This window comes from Pipra filicauda, unplaced genomic scaffold (genome assembly GCF_003945595.2).
Source record: "Pipra filicauda isolate LSUMZ 115617 unplaced genomic scaffold, ASM394559v2 scaffold442_size550402_pilon, whole genome shotgun sequence".
NCBI lineage: Eukaryota > Metazoa > Chordata > Aves > Passeriformes > Pipridae > Pipra > Pipra filicauda.
In genome coordinates, this window is record NW_024104579.1 from 134,158 (window position 1) to 161,043 (window position 26,886).

Sequence of the window (26,886 nt, forward strand, 5' to 3'; positions counted from 1 at the left end):
AGGAAAATGCCATACCACAATGTACTTGAAACTTCAGAATTCTGTAATGAGCCTTTTTGTGTTTCAAGTCAGTAAGCTTATTGTTGTAATAATTCCATAGTAAAGGTCCACTGGAACATCTGATTAGCAGTTCTGTTTAGGCGGAAGTATGAGGGGAACCCAAGAAAACATATTCACTGTGTCATTTCCTATCTTCACTATAATATCCAGTTACTGAACAGGTGCAAAAGAACAAGCCTCAAGTTATTTATGTAAAATAACTCTCTGTAATAGAGCTTGTTTTCTGTGTTTCAAATTATTCTTTGCTTAATATATTCTGTTAGCTCTCTTAGGAGAGAAACTTCTACTATGTATATTAGAAAAGCTGGAGCACCAAAAAAAGGTAATTGAAGTGGAAACTGTTGGAATAAGCAATAATAAATGAGAAGAAATGTTAAGTTTGATTACTAGGGAGACCCAGAATGAGATGGGATTTGGTGGAACAAGAGGTAAGTGATGTCAAAGTAGTATGGTGCACAAATGTCAAGCTTCGGTTTGAGTTACAAGTGAGAAAGCAAGGCAGGCTGGTAAAAAATCGGCTGGAATGAGAATGAAACAGACAGCAACCTTTAAGAGGTTTTACCAAGTTTGGAGTACTAGTCCCCAGAGAAGTGTAGCAAACTTACGTAGGATCGTGTTACTGAGGCTGCAAATAGAGTAAGAATAGAGTCCATTTACTACCTTTAATATCTCCACAGGAACTAATTCTATGCAGTCTCTGTCTTCAGAGGCAGAGACCTACTGTGAGAACTACTGCTATATGAAGAATTATAGGAATCAAATCCACAGTTTGTGTAACAGTATTGCCAGGAGCATGACTGTAAATGATACAGGATAATAAGTGATCCAGAATTTGTTCACATTTTATGCTCAGCTGATTTTCCATAGAAAAGAAAAATGTCAGTCAAGACTTTAACATTCTGTACACACTCTGTGCTCCTAGGGCACACTTAGGATGTTTTGTACTTATTCTTGTATATCTTTGTTTATTAGAGACTTCTATGTTGGTGGGGTAAGTGAACTAAAAGCAAGGTAGAAAGGGGAAAAAAAACGAAACCATTCATGTGTAAGTCAGCCTGCATGAAAGTTGTTCATCTCTGTCCCGTATTGCAGGATTAAACAACATAGACTAAGCAGACTGACTTGGGAGTGTCTTGAAGTGATGAGAATCAGTTTGCTGTGTTGTCTACTTAACATGATAGTTTCAACACAAATGCTGAATATCAAAAATATAGATTGCATATTTCTAATAGATTCTGAAACAGCTTACGAAATGCACATTTATAAGTCCATGTTTCTATAAATGTGTATGATTGTTATAGGCCTTTAAGAATATGAACAGTGCATTGTGAAAGACTGTATTTAAAAGAAAAAGTTGATTGATGATAATTTTTTTTCCTTCATCTGAGAAAATGTTTTGCATTTTTCACCACTGCTTTTCTAGTATATTCTGTTTTTTTCTGTGGCTTATCCTGGTTATTTCCTCAGTGACTTTCTCATATGATAAGAAAACGCTCTGTTCAGCACAACTAAATTGATATTGTCATCCCAAATGCTACTACTATTTTTTCTCTTTACTGTTGTGCCAGATGGATTGTCTTATATCTACAATATTTATTCAAGTCCACAAATGGAATATCAGTATTGTAAACTTTTATTACATGGCTCATGCCAAAGTAATATGACATCACTGAACTCTTACATTTTATTTTGACAGAAACAGACCTGTAAAGATGTTTATGTGGTGGTCCACTGTTTTACTTCTTGGATGCATTTTGCTGGGAGCAGAAGGGTGGCCAGTCAAGGAAGGATACGACTTTAGGCTCTATCAGCCCCTAGTAAGATTACGCCACAAGGTATGGATTATTCTCTAACACTTCTTGCTTTTCTTCCATGGTCAAGGGGTAGATTATACTCCAGCCTTATCTTGTTTGTGTTTTTTGGAGTAATTTTCAGAAATTAAGTTTTACAATAACAACACCTGCAAAAATATATACTTGATTTAACAAGTAAATGAGAAAACAAGGTGTTTTGACTTGAAAGCCCAGAAAACTTTCAAAGAGGGTGAGCTAAGATCTGTTTTAGTTTCACAAACTAGAGATTATGTGTATCAACATCAACTCAGCGAGAGAGATTCAGGAGAGGCTGTCTCAAAGCAACTGTCAGCATCTGCTTAAGGCAATGACTTGTCCCAGTCCTCACTGAATTTCAGACCAAGCAGCAAACAAGGGAACTGCCCATTAAAGAAGCGTGGAAGGAAAAGGGCTGTAATATTTCCATGGGCTACCTAGAACTAGCATAGAGCTGATCAACTTAATTCTTCTTGGTACAGTAGTAGTCATGGGAGCAACATCTGAGGAGCCTTAAGGTCTACTGTCAGGCCAACAAAGACCCTAAAAAAACTTCACCCTTCTGAATATGTGTGCTTCAACTAAAAAAAGTCTGAGTTATAGCCAGAAACCCAAAATGTTAGTTTTGGTTAATGTTTCAAGATCTAGCTAGTTTTATTTCTCAATACTTTTTATAAAACATGAAAAATAATTATTGTTAGTCCTCAGTTTGAAAAAAAGACCCAGTATTGTGTAATTCTATCTCAGTGTATAAGGGAGAGAAACTGATGACCAAGTTCTCAAACATGAAAAATATTTTCCTATTCACTGTTGTATACCATGTAGATTAAATATAAAAATTTTCTAACAGATGGAAGATAAAATATTAAAATTTAGATTTTATTATACAGTTATGTATACAAGTATGTAAACAACATAAAGAAAAAGAATATTGAAAACTTGATATAAAGTTTATTTTGAAAAACAAAGATGATGTGGGATTTTTCTAGGTAATATATCTAAATGAAAAAAATGGTTTAGTGTATAGTTAAGATTTTGGTATTAGGGATATGTGTTAATATAAAAAAGCTAGGAATGCAAAACTTTTCTAAAGTGAATTTTTAAAATTAACTTTGGCACAGATATGCATATTGAAAACATGTAAATAATATGGTAAGGAAGACTTTCTGCTTCAATCAAGCACTTAATAAATCAAGTGCTTAGATTAAAGTGTGCAAGTAGAATTCTTACTACAAACAGATGATAATGAATATCAGCAGAGACATATATTCTTTGATCAAGCAATATGTATGCAAGTTTATATGTGTGAAGATTAAAAAAAAAAAAGAGTAATCACTCTTGCTCTAATAAAGGGGAATTTATCTGACTTGGATGATAGTCCAACCAGAGCAACTCCAAATGTCAGCCTGCAGGGAAAAACAATCCTGTTGGTACTTCGGTATTATCTTAAAATTATAATTGTGTTCATGGTGAGAATAGGCATTCATATCACAAAGCTTTTGTTGTTTTAGAAGGGATTATGAGCAAATTCAGCTTCTCATGCACGGAAATTACAAGAAGGTATTTAGTCTCTATATATGATAATCTGAATGCATAAGAAAAGCGTTCATAAGGAAAAAACTATAAATAGGGAAAATCTTTCTGTACAAGAAAACGTTACTTTACTATGAGGGTGACTGAGCATTGGAACAGATTGCCCAGTGAGCTTGTCAAGTCTTCATCCCTGCAGATAGTTAAAAACTGTCTGGACATGGTCTGAGGCAACCTGTTGTAGGTGACCATGCTTGAGCAGGGAGGTTGGAAAGGTGACCTCCAGAGGTTCTTTACAACCTCAAACATTCTTTGATTCAGTGCTTCATTATAATACACAGTTAATAATCACATATAATAAAATATAATTAGATTTTTTTATCAATTTATGTAGTCAGCCTAATAGTTAGGGATTTTACTGATGAAACCTTAAAAGATTAAAAGAGATTTTTAGATCTTTAACCAAAGATTAAAAAAAAAGTCTTTACAAAATCTTTTAAAAGAGATTTACAAAATTTTTTTAGAAAATATAAATGTCATCATAGTGAACAAGATACAATATTCCTTAATCCACTGCTTTAATTGGTTGATATTAAATGTATGATGAATTAAATTGGAGAGTTTTTCATTTTTTAATATCAGTTTTGATTTCAAATATCAAATTTTTAGCACAAATTTGGTTTCCAGGTTGTTCAAAACCTCTTGAAATAATTGTACTTAGGAAATCATTGATATTATCTATCTTCATTCCGTCCCTTAGCTTCTCCCCTCAACTTCCAAAAACCTTCTACATCTTCAATAGCTAAGTAAGCCTTCTCCATTGAATGATATTTATCATTTACCTGCAAAAATAATCCATCTTTCATCACTTGAGATGGTTGACAAGTTCAATGTGTTTCAGAGGACTAGTATGGACAATTTAGCTCAGTTGGTTAGAGCATGGTGCTAATAACACAAGGTTGTGGGTTTGAACTCTGTAGATGTGCCATGCACTTAAAAGTTGGACTTGATGATCTTTATGGGTCCCTTCCAACTCAGAATATTCTGTGAATTTGTACATATCAGGTTTTATTAACTGCTTTATACATCGTTCCTCTACATCTGCCATCCACTATTCTCATACAAAACTATTTAGCCTACAGCTTTTAATTAATTTTCAGACCCAAGTGGTTGTTTGGTAAGTTTGTGTTGGGATGTGATTCAGATCTGTGTGGTTCATAGCATCCTGATTTGCAGAGAAAAACAAACCATGCAGGTAGATCACTATAAAGTCTCAGCACATTTTGCCAGGTAAGACACCTGGCTTTTTAGGGAGCTCTGAAAAATTAACTGAAGATCCAATTTAGAGATTAGAAAACCTTCCAGTTAAGGAAGTGCCTTTATGACTATTTGGGTTTCTGTGTGTACCTATGATGCATTCAGAAAGGGACTATGAACATACATTTTTCCTGTAACAGAATACTGAGATATATCATTATCCTCCTCTACAGATGGCATCATGTGTGTTCCTGGTTTCAATAGATTTTTGGGGTGGTTTTTAAGTTATTTATAATAAATTAAACATGAGGACAGATACCTGAACAATTACATGATGATATCTCATGCTGTTTTAAATACAGTAGAATATATAGCTGAATTATTTGTTATAGCACAGTTGTACAGAACTCATATTCTTCTTCAGTGGTGGAAATAACTAGGAAAATTGGTATTATTGATAGAAATATTCAGTGCTGCAGTGTGTGATAGCCTGCATCCAGTTTTTCTCTTAGAAGATAACTGTGCTGCCTTTAAGACACCAGCATTTTTATTGGTAATTGAAAGTACTATTTTTCAGTCTTCAACATTACTTTTTTTTTTGTTAAAACTGTGCAGAAAATTATAATAGAATATACTTCAAGTGTCCTAATTTCTGAGTAGGGACTGCACTGTTTCCCTGGCTAATGTCAGAGCAGTCTGGTGCTACATGAAATATACATGTTTTGACACTAACCAAAAATTGGATCTAGTTCTGTGGATATTGCTGATTTCCCAACTTTGCTCTTCATATTCTTTAATTATGCAGCCATTTCTTAATGTGTAGAAATGTATTTTTTTTTGTGATTAACTTGATCTGTAGGAATCACAGACTATTCTTCCTCAGACTTTTTAGTTTATCATATGCTGCATTAATGAAAAGGTTTTCTAATTTTATTATACATTAGTTGGAACTGCTCTAGCATTACAGTGGAATTTTTAATACCTGGTACCTAAGAGGAGCTGCTGACTTGCAAGTATTAGGTTTATTTTTCTGTTATTTTCTAACAGAAATCTGCAATAGTTGACAAAATATAGGTCTAAGAACTTGAAGCAGTTCATGCCTAAATTATAATTATGACCCAAACTATAATTGTAAGAATGTTCATTATCATGGCCATTATAATGGCAATGGAGATCAGATGTTTGACTGCATTGCTTATATATGAAATATTCAAAACCAGGAAGAGATGAGTTGTCTTGAACCAGAAGTGAGAAAGAATATTACAAAGCACTCCTGAAAATTTTATTTTCACTCCCCTTTCCTTGTGTAACTGCCATGGCTTACGCTTACATGGTTATGCTGGAAAGTATTAGGCTGTGTCTGAACAGCATGTGAATTTCTTGTTAAGCCAGGTAACCATTCGTTCTTCATTTGTCAAAACACTGGAAAAGTTTGTAAGGTACTTTCCATTTGGGAGCCTTCTTGCATTGCTGATGAAGTATTGTAAGCAATTTGTTAATACCTAGGTTCCCACCTGATATCATTAGGAAGTATTTCTAGCATTCTAATGAATTTTCTTCTTGTCATTTGCATACCTCTGACACCAATGTTTTCAGTGAAAAAGTGAATGCTCTGAGATTTCCAGGTATAAACAGGCAGGCGGCAGCCAGCAGAAAGCCAACTGTTGGCTGCTGATTCTCTGTCAGAGTCTAAGATATATGGAATATAGCCTGTACATCCATATGTATACTCCAGAGCATGCCAACTCTGCGTATCTAACGTGCACACACAACCCTCCTTGGCAAGTGAGGTGATTCACATGGTATAGCAGGGAATAATACTGGCAGTAGTGGCTGGTTGCTAATGATCCCGTCATGGGTGGGGAGCTGTTAAGTTTTAGTCTCTCAAGAGACAGTCAGTGAAGGCGCTAAATTAGTTGTCCCCTGGACTTTGGCCCAATTCTGAATTTATGGAGTTAGGACCATTACACTCATAATAGTCAGGGCTGTAGTGCCTCACCGAGAGCAAATTCTGCCTTGGTAGCATGTGTTAGGGTAGGACCAGGGGAACCTGAGAACAGGGGGGAGAATCGAGGGAATTCAGACTTTGGACTGGGCTCGACCCTCAGCCTTAGCCTGGGCCTGTGCCCTGACCTGTACAGGACCCTCCGTCTGGGAAGAGATTTTATTGTCCATCTGAGCATGCAGTGTACAGAGGGTGCAGCAAAGGGGATGTGCTTTGATTTTACCAGCTTTGATGGACAACTGTTTTTGCCATGTTGGTTCAAGCTGTTTCCAGTCTTTTCCTGATTTTGTCTTGTGTGACCAAAGGCCTAATAGGAACTGAGTCAGATGTGCAGCCGTCATTCTCGTCTGTGGTATTTCTCCAGACTAAAATATTTCTTCTAACTTCCTGTGAAAAACCTGCCTCTCTCCCTTTTTCCTTTCTCCTTCCCTTCTTACTGTTGCTGTTTGATGCTTAATTCAGCAGTTCAACCCCAATTCTCATTAATTTATGCCTCGGGATTAGGTCAGTTTAGAGGGGTTTAGGTTACATTAGAATTAGGTACAATTTAGAGGTGTTTAAGCAATAAGGACTTTGTCTGAGTGAAACAAAGCAAGGGAAAAACATAAATATTTCTCCCAGTTTATTAAAGATAAATTTGAATGTATAAGCACAGAAAACATGTTTTGCTTTTAGTTTTTTTTCCCAAAAGTTATAAAATATTCTCCTAACTAACAGCACAGTGAAACTCCTGTAAAATGTAGACAGGCTGTGTTCAATGATTTTATTCTCATTTAGGATTTCATGGCCAAGAAAGAAATGCACAGAAAGTAGTACTTCTAGATTCAAAAATAGCCTGAGCTTTCCTTGTGTGGTCTGGTCTCCAAACAACCTGAGTTTTTATAGTTTACAGTGTCTATCTGGAAAATCTGTTTGCTTGCAGGATTTGAGAAGTCATAAAATTTGATCATTTAAAATCCTCTCCTAGAGGGAGAGACTGCATTCTAATTTACTTTTTCCTGTGGGCAGTAACATTCAAAAGGCATGGGTAATTTTTTTTTTAAGTCTCATTACAATCATTGTACATTAATAAGCTAATATCAATTAAACATGTTATTTTTGCTCTCTCTCTCTGCATGCTCAGAGCAATTTTTAAAAAGTCTTAGAAAAGTTGCTTCTATACTCTCCTTGTAAAATTTCTTCTATAGTCCTTCTTCCAGCTAGTCAGTCATTAGGGGATGGAGTGTCAAAATCTGGAATTAAGGCAACTACGAAGTCCTCCTTTCAAACTGCCTACTACTACTCATTAGCAACTCCTGTCTGTAAAGTTTTAGTCAGATCAATGGGGCTAGTGAGGGAACAAAGGTGCGTCTTAACTATCGCACTGAACCTCTTGCTGGATCTGTTCCCATTGCTGAACATCATCACTGTGGAAGAGATGAATCTCACTCAAATATTTTAAGGAATTATGAGATTCACATGTATTATCTACCGTTTGATTGACATCGTTTTTTTAATCTCATATGGCAGGGTGGCAACAAAGAATAAAATACAAAGTAGTGGTATATGAGGTAGTGTGATTATCTTCTTCAGTACTCAACTTTGCCTTCTTGCATTGCTGTCTAGGAAAATGATTTCCAGTTAGCCTCTGAATAGATAAGACAATGGTTTTTTACTTTTCTGGTGTTTGGGAATCAATGCAAATACAATCTATGTCAGCTATTATTTCAGCTTCTTGATTAGCATTAAGTTTTTTCATATTCTATTGTGATGGCAAATCGTCACCACAAATTGCAATTACAGTAGTAACAAAACAAAGCCCGATGAGATTTGCTTGATATATTACATGGGATGATTTGCTTCTGTTCAAATTTGTGCTGTTTGGATTTCTAAGGTCATGAAAGAGGCCAGGCACTTGAAGTTTGTGTTTATGAGATACGGCTCTTTTCCATATCTTCCTTGCTGTCTTTTATTCTTCAGGTCCTTAAGACTTCTCTGTATATAATTCCATCTTTTTTTTTCCCCTCTCAGTCAATTGCTTTATCTTTCCATTCTTTTCTATCGTTTCTTTTTCTCAGCCAATTTCCCTATGGATTAAATACCTATTTGCATTACCTAGAAGATGTAGACTTTATTATCTTCACTAACCTTTATTATCTTGGTTTATTAAAATGAAAGTTATATCCTGTAGCATAGACAATGTTTATAATATGAAAAATAACATGCAAAAATCAATATAAAATATTATTAAATAATAAACATGATGTATAACAGTTTTATTGGTGTGCAGACAAACTAGGCTGTACCCTAGATTCTTTTTTTTTTTAATAAATAACAATCCACTTAGCTTATGGTTTATTTTTCACTTTTCTGATTCTAATTAGATATTTAAATTCACTTTTAAAATGAAAATAATGATGTACTTTAAACATTTGGGTTTGTGGCCAGGTTTTGGCTGGGGAGGCTACAGAGGTGGCTTCTGTGAGAAGCTGCCAGAAGCTTCCCCCAAGTCCAGCAGAGCCAATGCCAGCTGGCTCCAGGATGGACCCCACTGCTGGCCAAGGCCAAGCCAATCAGGAATGACAGTAATGCCTCTGGAATAACATATTTAAGAAATTAATAGTTACTGTGCAGATGTAATTGCAGACAGAAAAAAGCAGAGTGAGAACGTGAGAGAAACAAGTCTGCAGACACCGAGATCAGTTGAGAAGGAGGGGGAGGAGGTGTTCCAGGCACTGGAGCTGAGATCCTCTGCCGTCTGTGGTGAAGAGCACGGTGAAGCCATGTAGCCCCTGTGCCGCTGCAGCCCATGGAGGACCACTGGGATGCAGAGATCCACCTCCATCCCACTGGAGAAGGTGGGTGCCCAAAAGAGGGCTGTGAACCCATGGGAAACCTGTGCTGGAGCAGGGTGCTGGCAGGAATCTGCAGACCTGTGGAGAGAGGAGCCCATGCTGGAGCAGATTTCCTGGTAGGACTTGTGATCCCATGGGGGACCCTCATTGGAGCAGGCTGTGCCTGATGGACTGCACCTGATGAAAAAGTGACCCACATTGCAGTAGTTTGTGGAGAGCTGTTGCCTGTGGGATGGACTCATGTTGGAGAAGTTCTTGGAGGACTGTCTCCCATGGGAGGGACCCCATGCTGCTCCCTGAGCAGCAGCAGGAACAGTCTGTGATGAACTGACAGTAACCACCATTCCCCATCTCCCTGTGCCTCTTGGGGGGGAGGAGGTAGAGCTTGAGAAGGAGGGAAGGGTGGAGAGAACATGTTTTTAATATTTAATATACTTCTCTATTGGATTCCAAGATATGATATCTACAGAGAGATATTTGAGTAGTCTCTGCAGAGAGCCATGGGCTACAGAAGCTGGGAAAACGCCTCTTTGCCAACCTCATCTCTGTGGACTCTTCCTGCCTTCTTCAGCAGGATGTAAAGAGACTCCTTACATGATGTTATCACATGTCCTGCCCGAGCCAGAGAGCCACATCCCGATCTCATCAGACCTATGCAGAAGAACCATTGTACCTTATCTCTCCCTTTGTGTTACCTGTTCCCCCCCTGTAAAATCCCCTAAGATAAAACGGGTTTTTCCCATGAGGTAATTCCTAAGACCCCAAGATGTGTTAGCCTGGGTTTTCCCCTTGTATCATCCTTGTGACCCCCCCCAATTTTAATAGCATGAATATGCAAACCCTCGATGGATATGTAAACCCTCTGTTAAATATGTAAACCCTAAACCCTTTAAATATGAACTTGTGAGTCCAATAAACCATTTCAGTTTTCTGCCTCCCCTGGGATCGTCTTAGTTCCATTGACCTCCTCACTTCTCATTATCCTGCTCTGATTTTGTTATTTGTAAATTTTATTAATATCCCCAAACTGAGTCTGTTTTGCCCATGATGGTATTCGGTGAGTGATGTCTCCTTGTCCTTATCTCAGCTCATGAACCTTGCCTTATATATTCTCTCCCCTCTCCACTTGTGGAGGGGAGTGTTAGAGAAGCTTTGGTGGGTGCCTGGCATCCAGCCAGGGTCAACCTTCTACTGTTTTAAACATTAGTATACTGTGCATCTATACAGTAATGTATTCCCAACTGAGGAAATGCAACATTTGTATACAGCAATAATGTTTTGTAAGACAACTGTTTGTTATGTTGGGCTTTAGTATAAAATCAAAGCATAATATTTGTGCACTATTAGACTCCTTCTAAATTGGCCCCAGTCAGGTTGGCTAAATATTAGGTTTTACATCCATATCTCTTTTCAATATCTATATTTTGAAACACCCTTAATACTTTGTGTGGTAGAAAAACAAGTTCAGAAGAAATTATCTTTTTAGCATTAGGAAAATATCTCACTCATTTTAACTCTTTCTTCTTCATTGCTTACTTTGCTCTATTGCGTTTTCAGTAGTAATTTAGAATTGTGATAATTTTACTAAGAGTGTAATGTGCAGTGGGAGCACAAATCTGGTATTTTTTAGATAAAACCATATTTGATGACATTATACTATACCTTTTTTTCTTTGCTTTTACAATATCCACTCTTCTGATTTTGTATTACCAAGATGTCAGGTTAAACAATTCATCTATACTTTGTGTGAACCATGCATTTTTTTCTTTTCAGTATCAAGTATTTGCTAGCACAATATTTAAGCTATTTCTTTGGCATTTATTTTCCTGATAAGTTTAATTTTTTTCATTTGAAAGTTTTGCAAGGAACCATGCTAAAAAACATTGATCTGTGTTTGTGTATATATTAGGTTTAGGTATATTGGGTTTATCTTTCTTCAGCAGCCTTTTCTTTTGAGAGTTTTGTAACTGGAAAATTCTAACTTTATCTCCATTGTTTATAAAGCAAAATATCAGTGAGAAAGTCTCATAGACTTCTGTCCTCTTACTTTGTGGACTTACTGAAGTATTCTATGCTTACCTTAAAATGTCTCCAGTTCTGGGTAGGGTAACTGCTAGATTACAGTAGTTGTCATGACATCTTATTTTTACGCTTCCTCTTTTATATTTGTTGATGGGATCTATAGATAGTTCAGCTCAGGGCATTGTATTTGTTTCTGATAACTTATTCCACGGTAAATCATACCGGACAAGAACATACATCCATCATTATGCTCAAATCCCTTCAACCAAGAGCTAAGGGAATGGGATGTCTTTCAGTTTGATTTATTTTCCATATGAAAAAAACCCAAACAGCAGCATCAGAAACAACAACAAAAAACCCCCAGCCTCTTTTCAAATAATGGGTCTAAACATTAAGATGTCCACTGAAAGCATTAAAGGTTTTGGTAGCTATACTTAGGCCTACACAAAGAAAATGGAGAGTTTAATGACAGCCTAATTAAAAGATGTCTTAATTATACCTTTTTAAAAATTATTATGCATTGATACAACTATACTTAAATGCTTTTAAGAACATGAAAAATTAATGCCTGAAACATGAAAGTCAAAAGAAATATTTCCCAAACTTTGCTAATACAAAAATGTAGCTTTGACCTCATTAGAAATGCTCAGAGAAAGGTTTGGGCTAGAAGGTATCTTAAAGATCATCTAGTTCCTACCCTCCTGTAGGGATGTGTACAGGGACACTTTTCACTAGATCAGGTTGCTCAAAGACTTATCAAACCTGGCCTTGAACAATTCCAGGAATGGAGCATCCACAACTTCTCTGGGCAACCTGTTCCAGTGCCTCACTACCCTCATAGTGAAGAATTTCTTCCTAACGTCTAAACTAAACCTAATCTCTTTCCATTTGAAGCCAGTCCTCCTTGTCCTGGGACACTATATGTTCTTGTGAAAAGTTCCTCTGGCTTTATTATAGGCCTTTAAGTATTGAAGGCCACTGTAAGGCCTCCCCAGAGTTTTCTCTTCTCAAAGCTGAAGAACTCCAAATCTCTCAGCTTGTCTTCATAGGAGAGGTGCTTCAGTCATCTGAGAATCTTTGTGGCCCTCCCTTGAACTCCCTTGAGCAGGTCCATGTACTTCTTATGCTGGGGATCCCAGAGCTAAACACAGTACTCCAGATGGGGTCTCATGAAATTCAAGAGATGAGTAAGATTTTTGTTTCACTTGACATACCTTTTTAGTTTTTTGTTATTTTGAAGTTTTCATTTAAGGTACTTTGTTAACTGCAAAACTGCATTTATACTATTCATATAAAAGAACACATAATGTATAAACAGTATGTTTGTACAATTGAAGTATAATAACGAAAAATATTTCTTCAATATTGCATAATGTTAATAGCATCTGCTTAATGTTCATTGTTAATTCTATCATATAACCTTATGCAATTGAATTCCCTGGCTCAATGAATGTAACAGAATACTTATTTGAAGTAAGAAAATCTAACAAGCTTATACTATACCACTTCTTCCAATGTAAACAAACCAAAGAAAAATTATTAGTCATTTGTTTAATTTATTGCTTACAACTCTGGCTATGTAACCTGAAATAAACAGCCTATAATTCAAGTGTATTTTCTAGGGAGAAATTTTCTTGAGGCATCAGCACAATTTTCAATTTGCTAGTGTTTCATGAAAATGCCATTACTTTCTATTACTCTTACCTGAGGATTATTTGCATACATCAGTGCAAGTAATAAAACATTAATATTACATTATCTTAACAGAATTTATTCAACTTGTTGGTATATCTAACATTATTTGGTGTTACATCATTTGATGTAATGATTCTGAAATTATTAGTAACTACTGTAAGCTGATCCTAAAAGTTGTGAAAGACTATTATTCCCTTTGCAGCTGATATTTTTTGGGGTTTTTTTAAAGGTCTGAGAAACCATTACATTGGCCAGTCTGACTTTCCATGTAAAGGTTATGCATTTATTTTTTATACCTTCATTCCTCCCCTAAGTGGGGCATGAGTAAAGCATTCCTTTCAAAGACATTACTATATCTTCAAATATTTTCTATACCTTAATATTTTGTAATAATTTATTTTGGTGGTTTATTATTAGCAATTAGTAAAGAACAGAGTTTATAATTTCTTGTTTTTCCAGTGTCAGCTTCCTGATATATACTCCACAATTAGATGGAATACAAAAAATACAATGCAAGTCATTGTTTTGGTACAAGGAAATATTTACAAGACATAATTTGTACTTCATGATTCATAACAAACCCTATTTTATTTGTGCCTACTAGTATTAGTCTAAGGTATGGACGAAAGATAGATGTCTTCATATATATATATGAAGAAGGAACTAAAATTGAAAAATACATTATTATCCATTAGATTAGAATTTCAGATATTTACTGAATTGTTATTTCAGCTCTCTGCATATTTTTTTTTTAAACTACTTCTTTTCAACATGAATACCTAGAGAAAATAACTAAAAACTTTACAGTACATTGCCTAGTTCACAGCAGGGAAACTGTAACCAATTGTAAGTATATCTGTAGTGTATAGAGCTGTACTTCATAATTCATTTTGAAAAATTAATTGAAATACAACTATCAAATACCAAATTAATCTTGAAATTTCAAAGATTAGGTAGAAAAAAATATGATCTTAATTTTAGTTTCTACTTTCCTAAATGTCACACAGTGGGTAATATTATATAAGCTTTCATCAAATCTCTGGTTTATATGAATCTATTCCTCTAATATGGAGTTTAATGCTTTACAAAAGGGCAGGTGCAATCAATTAATATTCATATAATGAACTTCTATTTTGCTCTGCATCTTTCCTTATCTTCATCTTTATAAAATGAATGGTAGAAAAAAACTCTTATTCCTAGAGATGTCTCAGCATATTGGTTTTAATCAATACTGGTAGATAGATTGCAATTTTACCCATAATTACATCTCAATGCAGACTAAATAGTACTTGCATTCCTGGATTGTAAGAAGGTAATTGATATTTATGCTTTCATTCCTATATTCTCTAACCGTCATTCTTCCGCAGATTTTCTTCTATCTGGACAAAAATTTGCAATGAGGAAAAGTAAGATTTGAATGAGCTTCAGACAGACTGAATAATAAAATGCAAAGCACATTGTGTGGGTTTTGGAAAATTGCACTTTAAAACCATCTCTGAAATTTGAAAAGAAAAACGAATAAGGGTTTTAGGCAGATTACTTCCATTAATGTCATTGGGAATTGTGCAGCTAAGATCCATCTGTACTGGGAGGATTCTTTTTCTCGAAAAAAAAAAATAGCACTATATTGTTAGGAAATATACCACTTTTCAGTAATTGTGAGGGTACTTGGAGTTTTAGGAGCTCACATAAGGGGGAAGATAATAGAATACCCATTAAATACTATCTCTTAGAATCTCCAGTGATAATTCAGTATGCTAAAACATTGCCTCTTGGAGCTCTCTTTCCCCCTTCTTTGCCTACTCAAATGTGGAGTGTTCTCAGATAATTTCAAAATGAATATATGTACTGAATAGGAGTACCTTATGAGCTATATGAAATAAGTATATTCATCTACAGCGCCTCATCAACTGCCCTGTGTTATTGCATGTCTTACTTGGTAGGCAGGAAGAAAGTACACCTTTTGTAGTCTATGTATGGGAAAGTAATTCTACACTAAATGTATGAGCATTTAAAGTTTAATGCAAACTATGCACAAATAGCAGTAATTACTTCTGTAAAGTCATTATTTACGTAGCACTCATAGCTCCTCCAATTTAGCTAAGAAGAGCTGTAGCCTGGATTTGACTACATAAATTGGCTTATACGCTTCATTATATGAACTGTTTTGGTCATAGTGGTACATGTTTTAATGCAAAAGTATACACTTCTTCCACCGCTCAAGCTATGTACTAAATATTTTAATGATTAAAGTGTTATAAAACCAGCAACACCTCGCAGCAGTATAAAATTGGTAGAACTTTTCTGTCATGTGCTATGAAACTGCTTATAAATTTTATATGTATTTGGTCTGTTATCAAAGAACAAATATGAAGACATCATATTAAAGAAGCTATAGTTACACTGTATTTCCATAAGAGTGAGCTGCCTAAGAAATTTACCCAGAGTAAGCTTCAGTTCTATTGATTTTTTTTTTTTCCTATTCAACTCAGGCCATTTTTTCTAGGACAGTTGTCCTAATGAAGTCCTAATGTTACCATAATGGGTAACAGCCAATGGAAGAATTCATCCTTAAAGTCAACATGAAGATTTTATTAGTTTTTTTTTTTCCATTGTGGAAAAATGGCAAAATTTGGGAAACAAGCCTTGCTCTACTTCAATAAAATTAAGGAAAGACTGTATTTAGCCTTTCACTACTGTTTTATTGAGCCTGTAGAATTGTTACAGTTCCTCTTGGACAAGGTCTTACACTGGAAAAAATACTAATAATAAAAAAAAAGAAATAGAAAACTTTACAGTCCTATTTAAAAGAATTTATTTAGTGAAATCGGAATTCTTGAATTTAAAGATAAGATAAAACCCCAAAGTATTTCTCAGCTTCTTTTCAACTACAATAGTTATCAGGGCCTTTAGGCCTGACCCTAGGGTGGTTATTTCTCTTGGGAGCTACCTGCAGCCTGCTTCACACAGATCTTTTTACACTAGGCAACAATTTTAGGAAATGTGTCCATATGAATCATGAACAATCCTACCAGAAGGAATTGCTGCTTTGAAAATGCATTAATGTGTCTCTCTCTGCCTATTTTGAAAAAGAAGTGTTATTTTGTAGAACACAACACATGGTGTATACATTTGGTGTAAACAATGTTAATGTGTCGTTAGCAGGAAGCTACTTGGATTCAGTAGGTACTAAAGAACACTGGGATTTAGACTGTAACTTTAGCTCAGAGCAATTGTTTCACCTTCTGGACAAAGGTTTTGTCTGCTCTGCTTTACATGGTCCAAGGCTGCCTTTAAGACTAATATGTGCCCTTGCACAATCTAGGTGATTTGCTTTTATGTCAGACAGGCCTGAATAAAAAAACAGCTGCGGGTTACCCTTAGTGTAGAACTTTTTCTGTCCACTTTCCATACATAGAAAGCACACACTTTTTTGAAGCCTGGTCTAGAGGGAGTTTTCCTTCAAAGTATGTGGGCATAGACAAGATTATTTTTAACTTTTTTGTATCTTTGTTTCTTCTCTGCTTCCACTTTGCTTTTAAGGATCTGTAATCTGCTGCATGCAAAGAGGAACAACTGCTTCATATGCACCATCCTGGATCTGCTATTATCATTCTTTGTGTTCCTCAAGGATCTAAATCAGCAAAACAAGAATCAAATCAGCACATTTTTCAGCTGCCCCCTGCCCCTAGGGGTTGGGCTTTTTTTGGTTCGGTTTTGGTTTTAGTGATACAAATCTCATATATCTATGCTTCCCAAATACTGTTGGGTTCTTTTCACATGGGTTCATGAATTCAAGACTTCATCAGATTTTCTCCAGAGGCCTGTAAGGCTTATTCTAAGACTATAATATCTAGTAATGTCTACTCCTGGGAAAGTCATTAATTCTGAAAACTTCAACAGCTTTATATATTTCCTTATGTTTGACTAGCAACCTAACTCTACATCTTGTTTCCCTCACACAGTCTTATATTCATATGATGCCTTAATCAATACAAGACCAACCTGTAGCATATTATTTTCTCAGAATTTGTTGCTATAAATGGTGGCAATCTCTAAGAAGACTGGTCTGGGTATGCAAAATACCAGTTCAAGAATCCTACCGCAAACATTAAACTAAAAAGCTCTCTGCAGTAAATAGTGTTCTGACAAGAGCAACAGAAAAATGGTTCACTTTTTGCACATTCTTTTTTCCCTACCATAGTAAGCGAGGCCTTGCCTACTGCTGCTTAACAGAATATCTTTACAAATGTAAATGTCATCGCTTCTGCTTTACATACATTTTTAGTTTAAATTGCTGTTGTATTGCAGTTGCTAAGAATCTGATGAAGTCTGATTCTGCGAAATTTCTTTGAAGACAAATGTTCAGTCTAATGGCATTGATCAAGTTGGTTCTGAGAACAGTTTACCAGACTGCCTTGTGCCATATGTGCACTTGTACTCTGTGGCTGTGACCATGCTGCTATTTCACCCATGAATAAAAAGTTTCCCTACAAGTGCAATTCAGACTTCTTGTAATTAAAGTTGTGTTAATATAAGCGAATATATTATTCTTCAACTACTATAGCTTCTGTATGGTTTAACATGATAGAAATAACTATCTTGATATCTCTCTCAATTAAATATTTTCTTTAATAGCAATTTCTTTAATTTTCTAATTATTATTATTTTTAGTTACTAGAGAGTAACAAAGCACCCCTACTGCAGAATTTGCATTAAAAAACTAATTTTCTGCATTTTCACTACATTTTATGATATGACTAATGATAATTTTTCATTATAAAATTTAAGCAAATAACTTTGCACTCCTTTATTCAACAGAGCTTCTGTAATTAGTGATTTATGTTTATGAAATTATTTAAATTTTTGTCACATATCAAGGACAATTACCACATGTTTTACACTAATTTGTACTTTGTTTATTTCAAGAATTCCATTAGTTCAGCAGCTACTTTTTAAACAGAGCCAGTATGGAAAAGAAGACTTTACCTGAGTTTTGTGAAGAATAAATAAGGTTCTTCTTCTTTATAAGTAGCCCACTCTGGCAGACACATACCCAAATCCTCAGCAGATGATTAAGATAGAGAGACAAGTGAGTTCTAGATACAATACAATTATGTAGTTTGTATTTAAAAAACACAGAATTAAGTGGAAGTGAATATACTTCTATGTGCAACATCCATTGGTTTGTAAATATTATCTTTTCTTTCAAAATGAGAAAAATAAATATAATGCACATGATACATATTTAAATGGGGCTAAGAAATGAGCTTTACTGTTTCTAGCATGGCTAGAGTATTTTGTTAGTCCTAGAATGACGTCTACCTTTACAGATCATCTCTGGTCTTTCTTATAAGTAGCTTTGTACTTTCTTGGGAATCACTGTACATTAAGAGTCCCCTTGGCCATCATTCTCTACATCTCTTATTTCTGATATGAAGTCCTTCTAAATAAGACTTGATACTATACCAACCTTATTTAGTAAACACATAATTTCTGAACAATGATGATGTCCAAATGCTAGGATGTTCTAATAGTGCTTGTGTATTCAGACAAAAAAAAAGAAAATAGGATCAGAAAAGGAGCATTTATACCTCAGAAAACCATTTGTGAATATATAAATCAATTTCTATGCTGAGCCTTGTTTGATATATATTCCAAATAGTTTATAACTTATGATTTGTAACAATAGCAATTTGTGTGGTCAACCACCCATGATCTTTTCTTAGTTCACAGACACAACAGAAAATTCAGAAAATTTGACATTTTCTTCCTTTTCATCCACTGTGCTTTGATAAATTTACTTTAAATTTAGTCTGTTGGACATATAAGAAAGCTTCTTTAGAGTTCTCATTTGTTCTGCATAGATACATTTCATCAGGCTGATATGATATAGTGAAACATAAAACCATGCAAAGCCATGCAACTTGTCTGATTAATTTGGTTGGAGACTTAAATTCAAAACTATTTTGCTATATTGAAGCTGATAAAACTATCCTGGGATGCAAGATGATTTGTTCTATTTACACATGGCTTCTAGCAATAGGTAACAATATAGTATTGTAGTTCATGTAATCATTTCAATTTTATTTAGATAGTAAATATGTATATATAATTTCTTTGATTGCTAACATGTTAGGTGAAAATATTTTGTTTATATATCATAGTGCAATACAGGAGAAAAATTACAGAAATATGTGTAAAAGTGGGTCTATAAAGGCCTCCACACCAGTTTTTATACAGAATTAGTATGTTTTACTTCATACAGTGATGTTTGTATATTTACATACTTTCTAATTGTATATGGGTAGATTTTTTTTTATTTTCAGCATGCTAGTGTCAAAACCCTAACATGCTGAACAAATGCAGGTGGAAATAAATGTCATGATAAACAATTTTTTGTTTACCTCTCTGACATTCCAGGACCCTGAGAGGTTTGTTTATTTTTTTGTGTGTTTCCCATCAGGATGAGCAATTCCTATTTCCCTGAGAATTTGAACTTAATTTTCCTAAGTTATAGGTGCTTATAACATTTACTCACTAACATAATTCATTATTTCTTAGTAGTTTTCTACAGAAATTAATTCACATACTTTATCTTTCAATAATGAGGAAGAATTTTTATTTAATGTACTTTGATTATAAATTTTTCTGCATTTTTTAACTCTTTGTTTTCTATTGAGAAGTCTAATATAGCAGGGTTTTTCTAGGCAGAAACTTAATTTCTGAGTTGAGAGATGCTACACCCAGTCTAATTACAGGTTAATTTTGAAATAACTTGGGGCTTATGAATGTTTTTTTCCATCTGGAAGCTGCTACCAAGCATGTTGCTGTCCCAAGAAATATCACACGAAGGCTGACGTGTGATATGCTAACAGAGTTTTTTCTTAGTAGTTTTAATGGCAGCTCAAAATTAAAATTTGAGTCTTCTGAGAAAACTAAGCCATGAAAGCTTAAGCAAAAATCTTCAGCTGAAATTTAAGAAAATAAAGATATTAGAAAAAATAAGGTCTGAAAAGATATTTTCAGCTAATGCCTCCTTTCCTTGAAATCTTCACACATTCCATTAAAAAAAACCAAACACTTTTTTTAATTTTAAAATTTCGTCTGAGTGATTTTCTTTCTTCTCTAAGCTTTGCCAAGCTTGCTGTACTCTGTTCTCCCTAAAAATTAATTCTCATCTTTTTTAGTGTTTCTCTTCTCCTTTGATACTAATATTTGATTTTTAATATTGCTTTCCTACAAAGTTCTCTGATCTAGTAATCAGTTCTTGAATTAAGTCTTCAGAATCTATTTATTGTACAATTAGCAGTAGACATTATAGGCTTTGCAGCTTTGTTAGAAAAAAATTCCATTCCTCTGATTTCAAAATAAAGGGACAGACTAGTGAGTTTTGTGGAACTCAGTAGTGTCCATGGAGCATATAAATTGCAATATCTGAATGCTAACATAACTTGGCTGCATTTTGACTCTAAATCCTGGTGGTTGGCTGGTTGGTATTTTAATCAGCACAAACTGCTTATTATGAATGAGATTCCTCTGCATTTACACTGGCCTAGTAAAGTCTGTTTCACTTCCTGACCTTGAGAAATTTGAAAACATACTTTCCAGATAGATACAGGTTTTGGCATAGTTATTTGTTTAAAAAAGACAAGAAAAGAGTGTCTTGTCTTAGATTTGTAAGATCGGGTTTCAGGGAACAATATAGATATTGCATCACTACCCATATTATTTCACAAAATGTGAAAAGTTGAAAAAATACATTTCAGTTGTATATTAGATGGCCCCATTCCTTAAGTTAATGGTACCTAAACATTTCTATGTCCCCGTAAATTAGAAAATACTTTTACATTATTGATTACATCTTTATTCTTCAGATCAGTTTCAAATTTTCTTGGTAGAGTTTAAACAGCTATATGACTGCACAGAATTAGTTTGTGATAGTTTTCTGTGTTACTCAGACAAAGATAGGTCATATTCTGATATTATTTGAACAGTAACTGAGAAAAAACCTATCAAAAGATATACTATTAAAAGACATGTATTGGCATAGAAGTATTAACTCCTTTCTGTAGATTTGTATGTCTGGATGCATTTAAGACTAAATGAACCTGTTATGAGCACAAGAATAACAAATTCTTGGTGTATATAGATAAAATAAACCACTACAATTAGTAACAAAAGGTAATCAGTACACTCTGTTATCAATAGGTTATAGCATGTTAAAAGTAACTCTTAGAAATTGCAACGAAAGAAAAAAGTTATTTAGTTTCCTCTTTTTGTTAAAATGATAAAAGAAAAATCTATCGTATAATACAGAGTAAATCTAGAAGAGTTTTGCATTTAGCCTATTCCTAATGCTATTTTTACTGGCATAAACTTGTAAAGCAGCAAATATTTGAAAAATTGCAGTACCCAAAACAAAGAGCATAATTTTCAGCAAATGGTGTGTAAAATCAAGGTTTGAAATTTTGAGGACAGATTATTGCCTTGAGTAAATTCTCATTCTTCAAAATTACTTTTACAGGGACTTGTGCAGTTGAACTATGAGCATCTCCCAGGATAAAGTGACAGAGACTGAGTGGCCTCTTTTTGGATAATGTGTTCCAGCACTTAATCAAAGTCATTGTGAAAAAGAAAATGTGAAAAACAGTAGAGGAGTTTAAAAACAGCGTGCTGATTTTACCTTGGAGTAGGAAGGAGGATGAAGTAGATTGTCATATTTGGATCTGTATGTCTATGATTTTATGATTTTTGTGATAACTGATTCTGCAAATAATATATTTTTCTGCTTTTAATTGCAGCAGGAAAAGAATCAGGAAAGCTCAAGAAATAAAGGTAAGTGACAATTATTTAAAAAATGTGCACATTCTTATAATTATCACAAATCTAACATTCATTACTGGTAAGAAATATCCAGATGGTTTGTTTGCTGAGTATTTTGGTATTTGAAATGAAAAAAAATATATCCAGGAAAGAGGTTGAAATGTAGACAGTATCTGTATTAGCTACTGTTTTTGGAACTCTGAGGTGAACAAGGCTGACTGCTGTAGTCTGGATGGGATAGGCTGCACACGTAATTTCTCACAAAGTTTGTCCCTGACTATGGATGCTTATTATACTTCAATAAAACATCAGTGCCATCAATTTATTGTCTTCCTTTCCATTCAGTAAATCTGTAACTGGATGTGATTCCAGTTTATGCATAAATTAATAATTTCCTTAATAGATTGCCTTGCAACATGACTATTGTGGGTGTTTTTTGCCTACAAAATATTTTCACTGTACCTTACTCAGTGCCAGTGACTAAGCACTATGTGAAATAGAATATCTTGGTTAAAGAAACAGCCTTGTATCAAGAAAGTTAGGATTTCATGCTTCTTTTTCTAATATAAAGTGTTTTAAGAGACAGAACATTGAAATCTCTCAGTTAAAAATTTGCTAAGCAACCAATGAAAGACAAAATTGCCAATAGTGGCAAAGATTGTTCTCTTGATATTTTACTTCTTCATAGAGGTAGGATATGAGATACTTTAAAAGGGTAAACAGAGGGAAGGTAGGAGAAAGACCACCAGTTCTATGTTACAAAGAGAGGAGGGAATTAAGTGACAAACTAACCTATATCTTTTGTATTGCCTTGGGAAGCAATGTGTAATCATATCACCTGAATTAGCTGTTCTTTATTCAGTTATTTATGTACTGCAGTACCCATTTATCTCAATTGGCTTGTTTTCTCCTCATGCTAAGGCTAGACACAAGCATCTAAAGACAAACTAAAGCTGATGGTTGATTGGAGTTGTGTCAGGACAATTACATTGTTCATGATGATACAATAATTTACATCATCTGAAGAACCTATAGTCCTTCACTTGAAGAGTTTGCATGGGGAAATAACTGAACCAAAAAATCCTCTTCAATTTCAGCCAATTTGTGATTTATAATTTTCTTTTCTGAGGTAATACAATATAAAGTTATATCATCTCTACATGTAGTGAGTGTATCCACGACATATTGTTCAAAAACCTTTCATGTCTTATGACTTAATACAAATTATAAAAAAGACTGTGAAAACTCAGATGAGATTACAGAAATAAGATATTTGCTCTAAAATTAAGTATTCACAATTAAAAACTTTAAGCATTTATCTACAAAGAAGGATCCTGAAATGGGCCACTTTTTTGTTTTTTATGATTTACTTCAGTTATATTATGATGTTTGACAGTCTTTCTCCCACACCCCACCCCATCCTGTTGCGAGGTGGTCATTATGGTATGTACGTGAGCAATAAGTAAAAGTAGGAATAAACTAATGACCTAGGTGGGAGTGCCTATCATATTCATTGACCGTTAGTCTAGTTAACTAATCACAGAAACAATTTTAAAAGGCTTGTAAAATATCACCCGCAACTACATCCAAAGGAATGCAGTAAAGTCTGCTTGAAGGAAGATATCCATTGTCTCCAAACAGGCAGTGAAATTGGTGCACAGCTGCACAAAGTTTGTTGTGATTTTATATGTAACCTCTCGTGGAAATTTTCAACTTACTAAACATCCTGCATGATATGCATGTCTCTGCCTAAACTAGCAATTCAACTTGGAAGATTTTAGTGGTCTGGAAGACTATTCATGCACAGAGTAGGCCTTGCAACATAAACATATATCTACAGATATACTTTATTCTGTAATGCTTTTTTTGGATGCTTTTCTGATTGGGTTTTTTTTGGCATTCTCTTTTCATATTCTTTAAACTAATTTTTTTTTGTTCACATGCTCTTTTTCCATGTTATTGCAAAGTTTCAGAAATATATTTTTATTTCACTTGTAACTTACAGCATGTAGGATCTTTAAACTCTTTCTGCTTAAAATACTGGTTGATATGGATGAAACAAGACTAAATTAATATTTCAGCATAAACCTTCTTGTGTTGGCAATGAATCACATGCAACATCTAAAGGTTTTGTGCTCTGCATGTGTTCTTGTGAGATAGCTAAATTATCCTCAGATTCTCAGGACAAGGTTCTAACAGTGTTCCTTACACTCTGCATATTGCTGCCACACTATGTGGTAAAAGGACTAAATGTTTTCTGTGGTTCCTTGACTGCTCTGACACTTTCAGAACCAGTGTTGTCTTCTTAATTCAGAGGAAAATTACAGCTCATCTCTGTCAAGTGAAACACTGGAGTCTCTATTGTGCCTCATAACTTCCATTTATACCAGTATTTCAGTGTCTAATTTTTATTAATAATTTCATTACATTGTATACTTATAAGAGGAGAGGATGTTGCAGCATAGTTAAAGTCAAATGCTTCTTGACTTTAGTGGGATTAAGATATTAGTAACAAGGGACATTCTGTATCTTTCATTATATTATAAATGCCAGTAATTTTTCATTTTACTTTATTTATTGCTATAAAATAAAACTGATTACTATTCATATTTTAGTAAAGATGTCCTTATTTTTCTGTAGTGTTTGTTTTTTCTCTTGCCATTTGTCTGACCTGTTTGTTTTTCCCGTCTGTTACTTCTGCTGTCAGCCTCTAAGTCCATCACACCAGAAGGAAGCCAATACTCAAACATACCCTATTCTGACAGTAACCCCATCTCTCTCTGATCTGTGATATTCTTTTTCTTGTTTTATTTAACAGATAACAGATCTTTTTGTATACTGTTTGAGAAAAGCAACACTGCTTTTATGTAAAATAATATGTTAACGTTATACAATTTTAGTGTATGCTTATATTTCTTATACTTCTCATAATTTTTTGTGCATGAAAATGAGTATCACCAGTGCAAAATACAAATGAGATTAGTTTCATAACACTTCTGTAATATGAAAGAAATAAAAAGGCAAATAATCACCTACTAAACTTCACTGAATTTTGCTTGCTGGCTTGGAGTCACAGTTTGACCTTCCTTACCTCTCTTTTCCAGTGTTAACTCCTTCAAACAAAAAAAATCCATTTTATTCCAAACCTATAGTGAAAGATAAAATAGATATTTTTGTAATGAATTGAGAATATCAGAAATTGTATTATATTTAAGCAATGTGAAGAATTTTCCTCACAGCCTATGCTTGACTTTGGAGACATTCATGTGCTTTTAGTAAAGAACATTATGAACTTTAAAGTGGAAATACTTTCTGACAGTATTATTCTAGAAAACTTTTATTTCTGAGGTACCAGAAGGTTGACTAGTGAAACAAATCAACTATTTGCCAAACTTGAAAGGCATCACTATTCCTTTGATCAGAAAAAACACTAGCACACAGGAAACAACAAGCCACAAAACATTTCAGTTAAATGGTAGCATTTCAGATGATCAATTCCTAAACTCAGTCACAGTTTGAATTACAGCACAATAGTTTTATTTTTTGAGAACTTAGAAGTTGACTTCAGTATAGATAAGCAGTTTGTAAGACACATTTCCAAAGAAACCCAGCAAAGTCAGAGAAAACAAATTCTGAATTTCTGCTGAGAGTAAGGTGATTGTTTTGTTGATATTGAAGAATGATATGATACTGAACACAAGTTGTGTAACTTTAGCTATTTATTTTAGTAACGTAAAGAACACTTACTGAAAGATATAAAAAGTGCTCCACCAAAGATTTGGAAAAGATGCACTTTTCACAGCATTTTCAAAATGTGCATGCAAATAATTTTAATGATAGTAACTCGAAGACTTTTACTTTAGTTAAGTGCACTTTAGATACAAACTGTATAGTATGCTGCTAAAATGTTTGCTAGCTACTATTGATCTGAGCTTTAAATGCCACTAACACTCAAAACTAGAGAATTTTGACGGACATATTTTTAATTACATCTTGAGTTTCTAATTATACTTAATATTTCTCATTTTATGCTTACCTTAGTAATCGGAATGTAAAACCATTGTTGACTCACAGATCAGTTTCAAAAACATAATTCTCTATGATTATGAACATATTGGCAGACTTTTCTGATATCATTAACAAACATCTGTTCCTTTTATAGTCTTTAGCTACCAAAACTAAAGGGGAAATCATATGGGCACCACTTGCATATCTTACTTGCTTTTTACTCCTTAAAAAGTTAGCATACCTGCACAACACTTGTGGCCCTGTCTGGGATTCCAGATTGGTGTAATCTTTTTCTATACAGTGATAAAGGTAAGACAAGAAGGAGTAAGAAAAGCTTAAGAAAGTTCAATATTGAAAGAATTTAAGGGACAAAACCAGTAAGGCCTTAATTAAATCAATAACTTGTAAAAATGAAATTGTATTTGGAGATAGTCTCAAATGCCAGTGGGTGAACAAACAGATCTATCCTTCAGTATGTCTGGCTGTTATTATTTTTGATGACAGACAAAGCTATGTATGTTCTGATGTAGAATACATGACATCAACATCCTTTGTCATGTTAAACCAATTAACTGTGGCAAAAAATATACTTCATTACTTTCTGTAATGTATCCAGTGACTCCTTACGTTTGCTCAATCAAATTATTCTAAATTTGTATTTCACCAGTCATGTATTGATTGCATATTGTTAGAATATGAACTGCAATCCTCCTGGACTGAACTGATTAATGTTTTGGTTTGTTACACTGTAATAACCCTTCTGTACTAGAGCAGTACATTTCAGAAAAAAAATGTAGAATTTTAGAGAATATATGTAACA

The 26,886-nt window shown here is 34.3% G+C and overlaps 1 protein-coding gene across 2 annotated transcripts in view; it reads left to right on the forward strand.

Moving 5' to 3' along the window:
- The window catches only part of FSTL5 (follistatin like 5), a 291,901-nt gene that overhangs the window by 22,605 nt on the left and 242,410 nt on the right, over positions 1–26,886 (forward strand). For both annotated transcript variants that reach the window (XM_027732811.2, XM_027732809.2), the window contains 2 exons: positions 1,757–1,895; positions 22,037–22,070. In XM_027732811.2, the coding sequence (XP_027588612.1) occupies positions 1,773–1,895; positions 22,037–22,070 (157 nt within the window). In that variant the 5' untranslated portion in view covers positions 1,757–1,772. Of the gene's footprint in view, positions 1–1,756; positions 1,896–22,036; positions 22,071–26,886 lie in introns of those variants that run through there.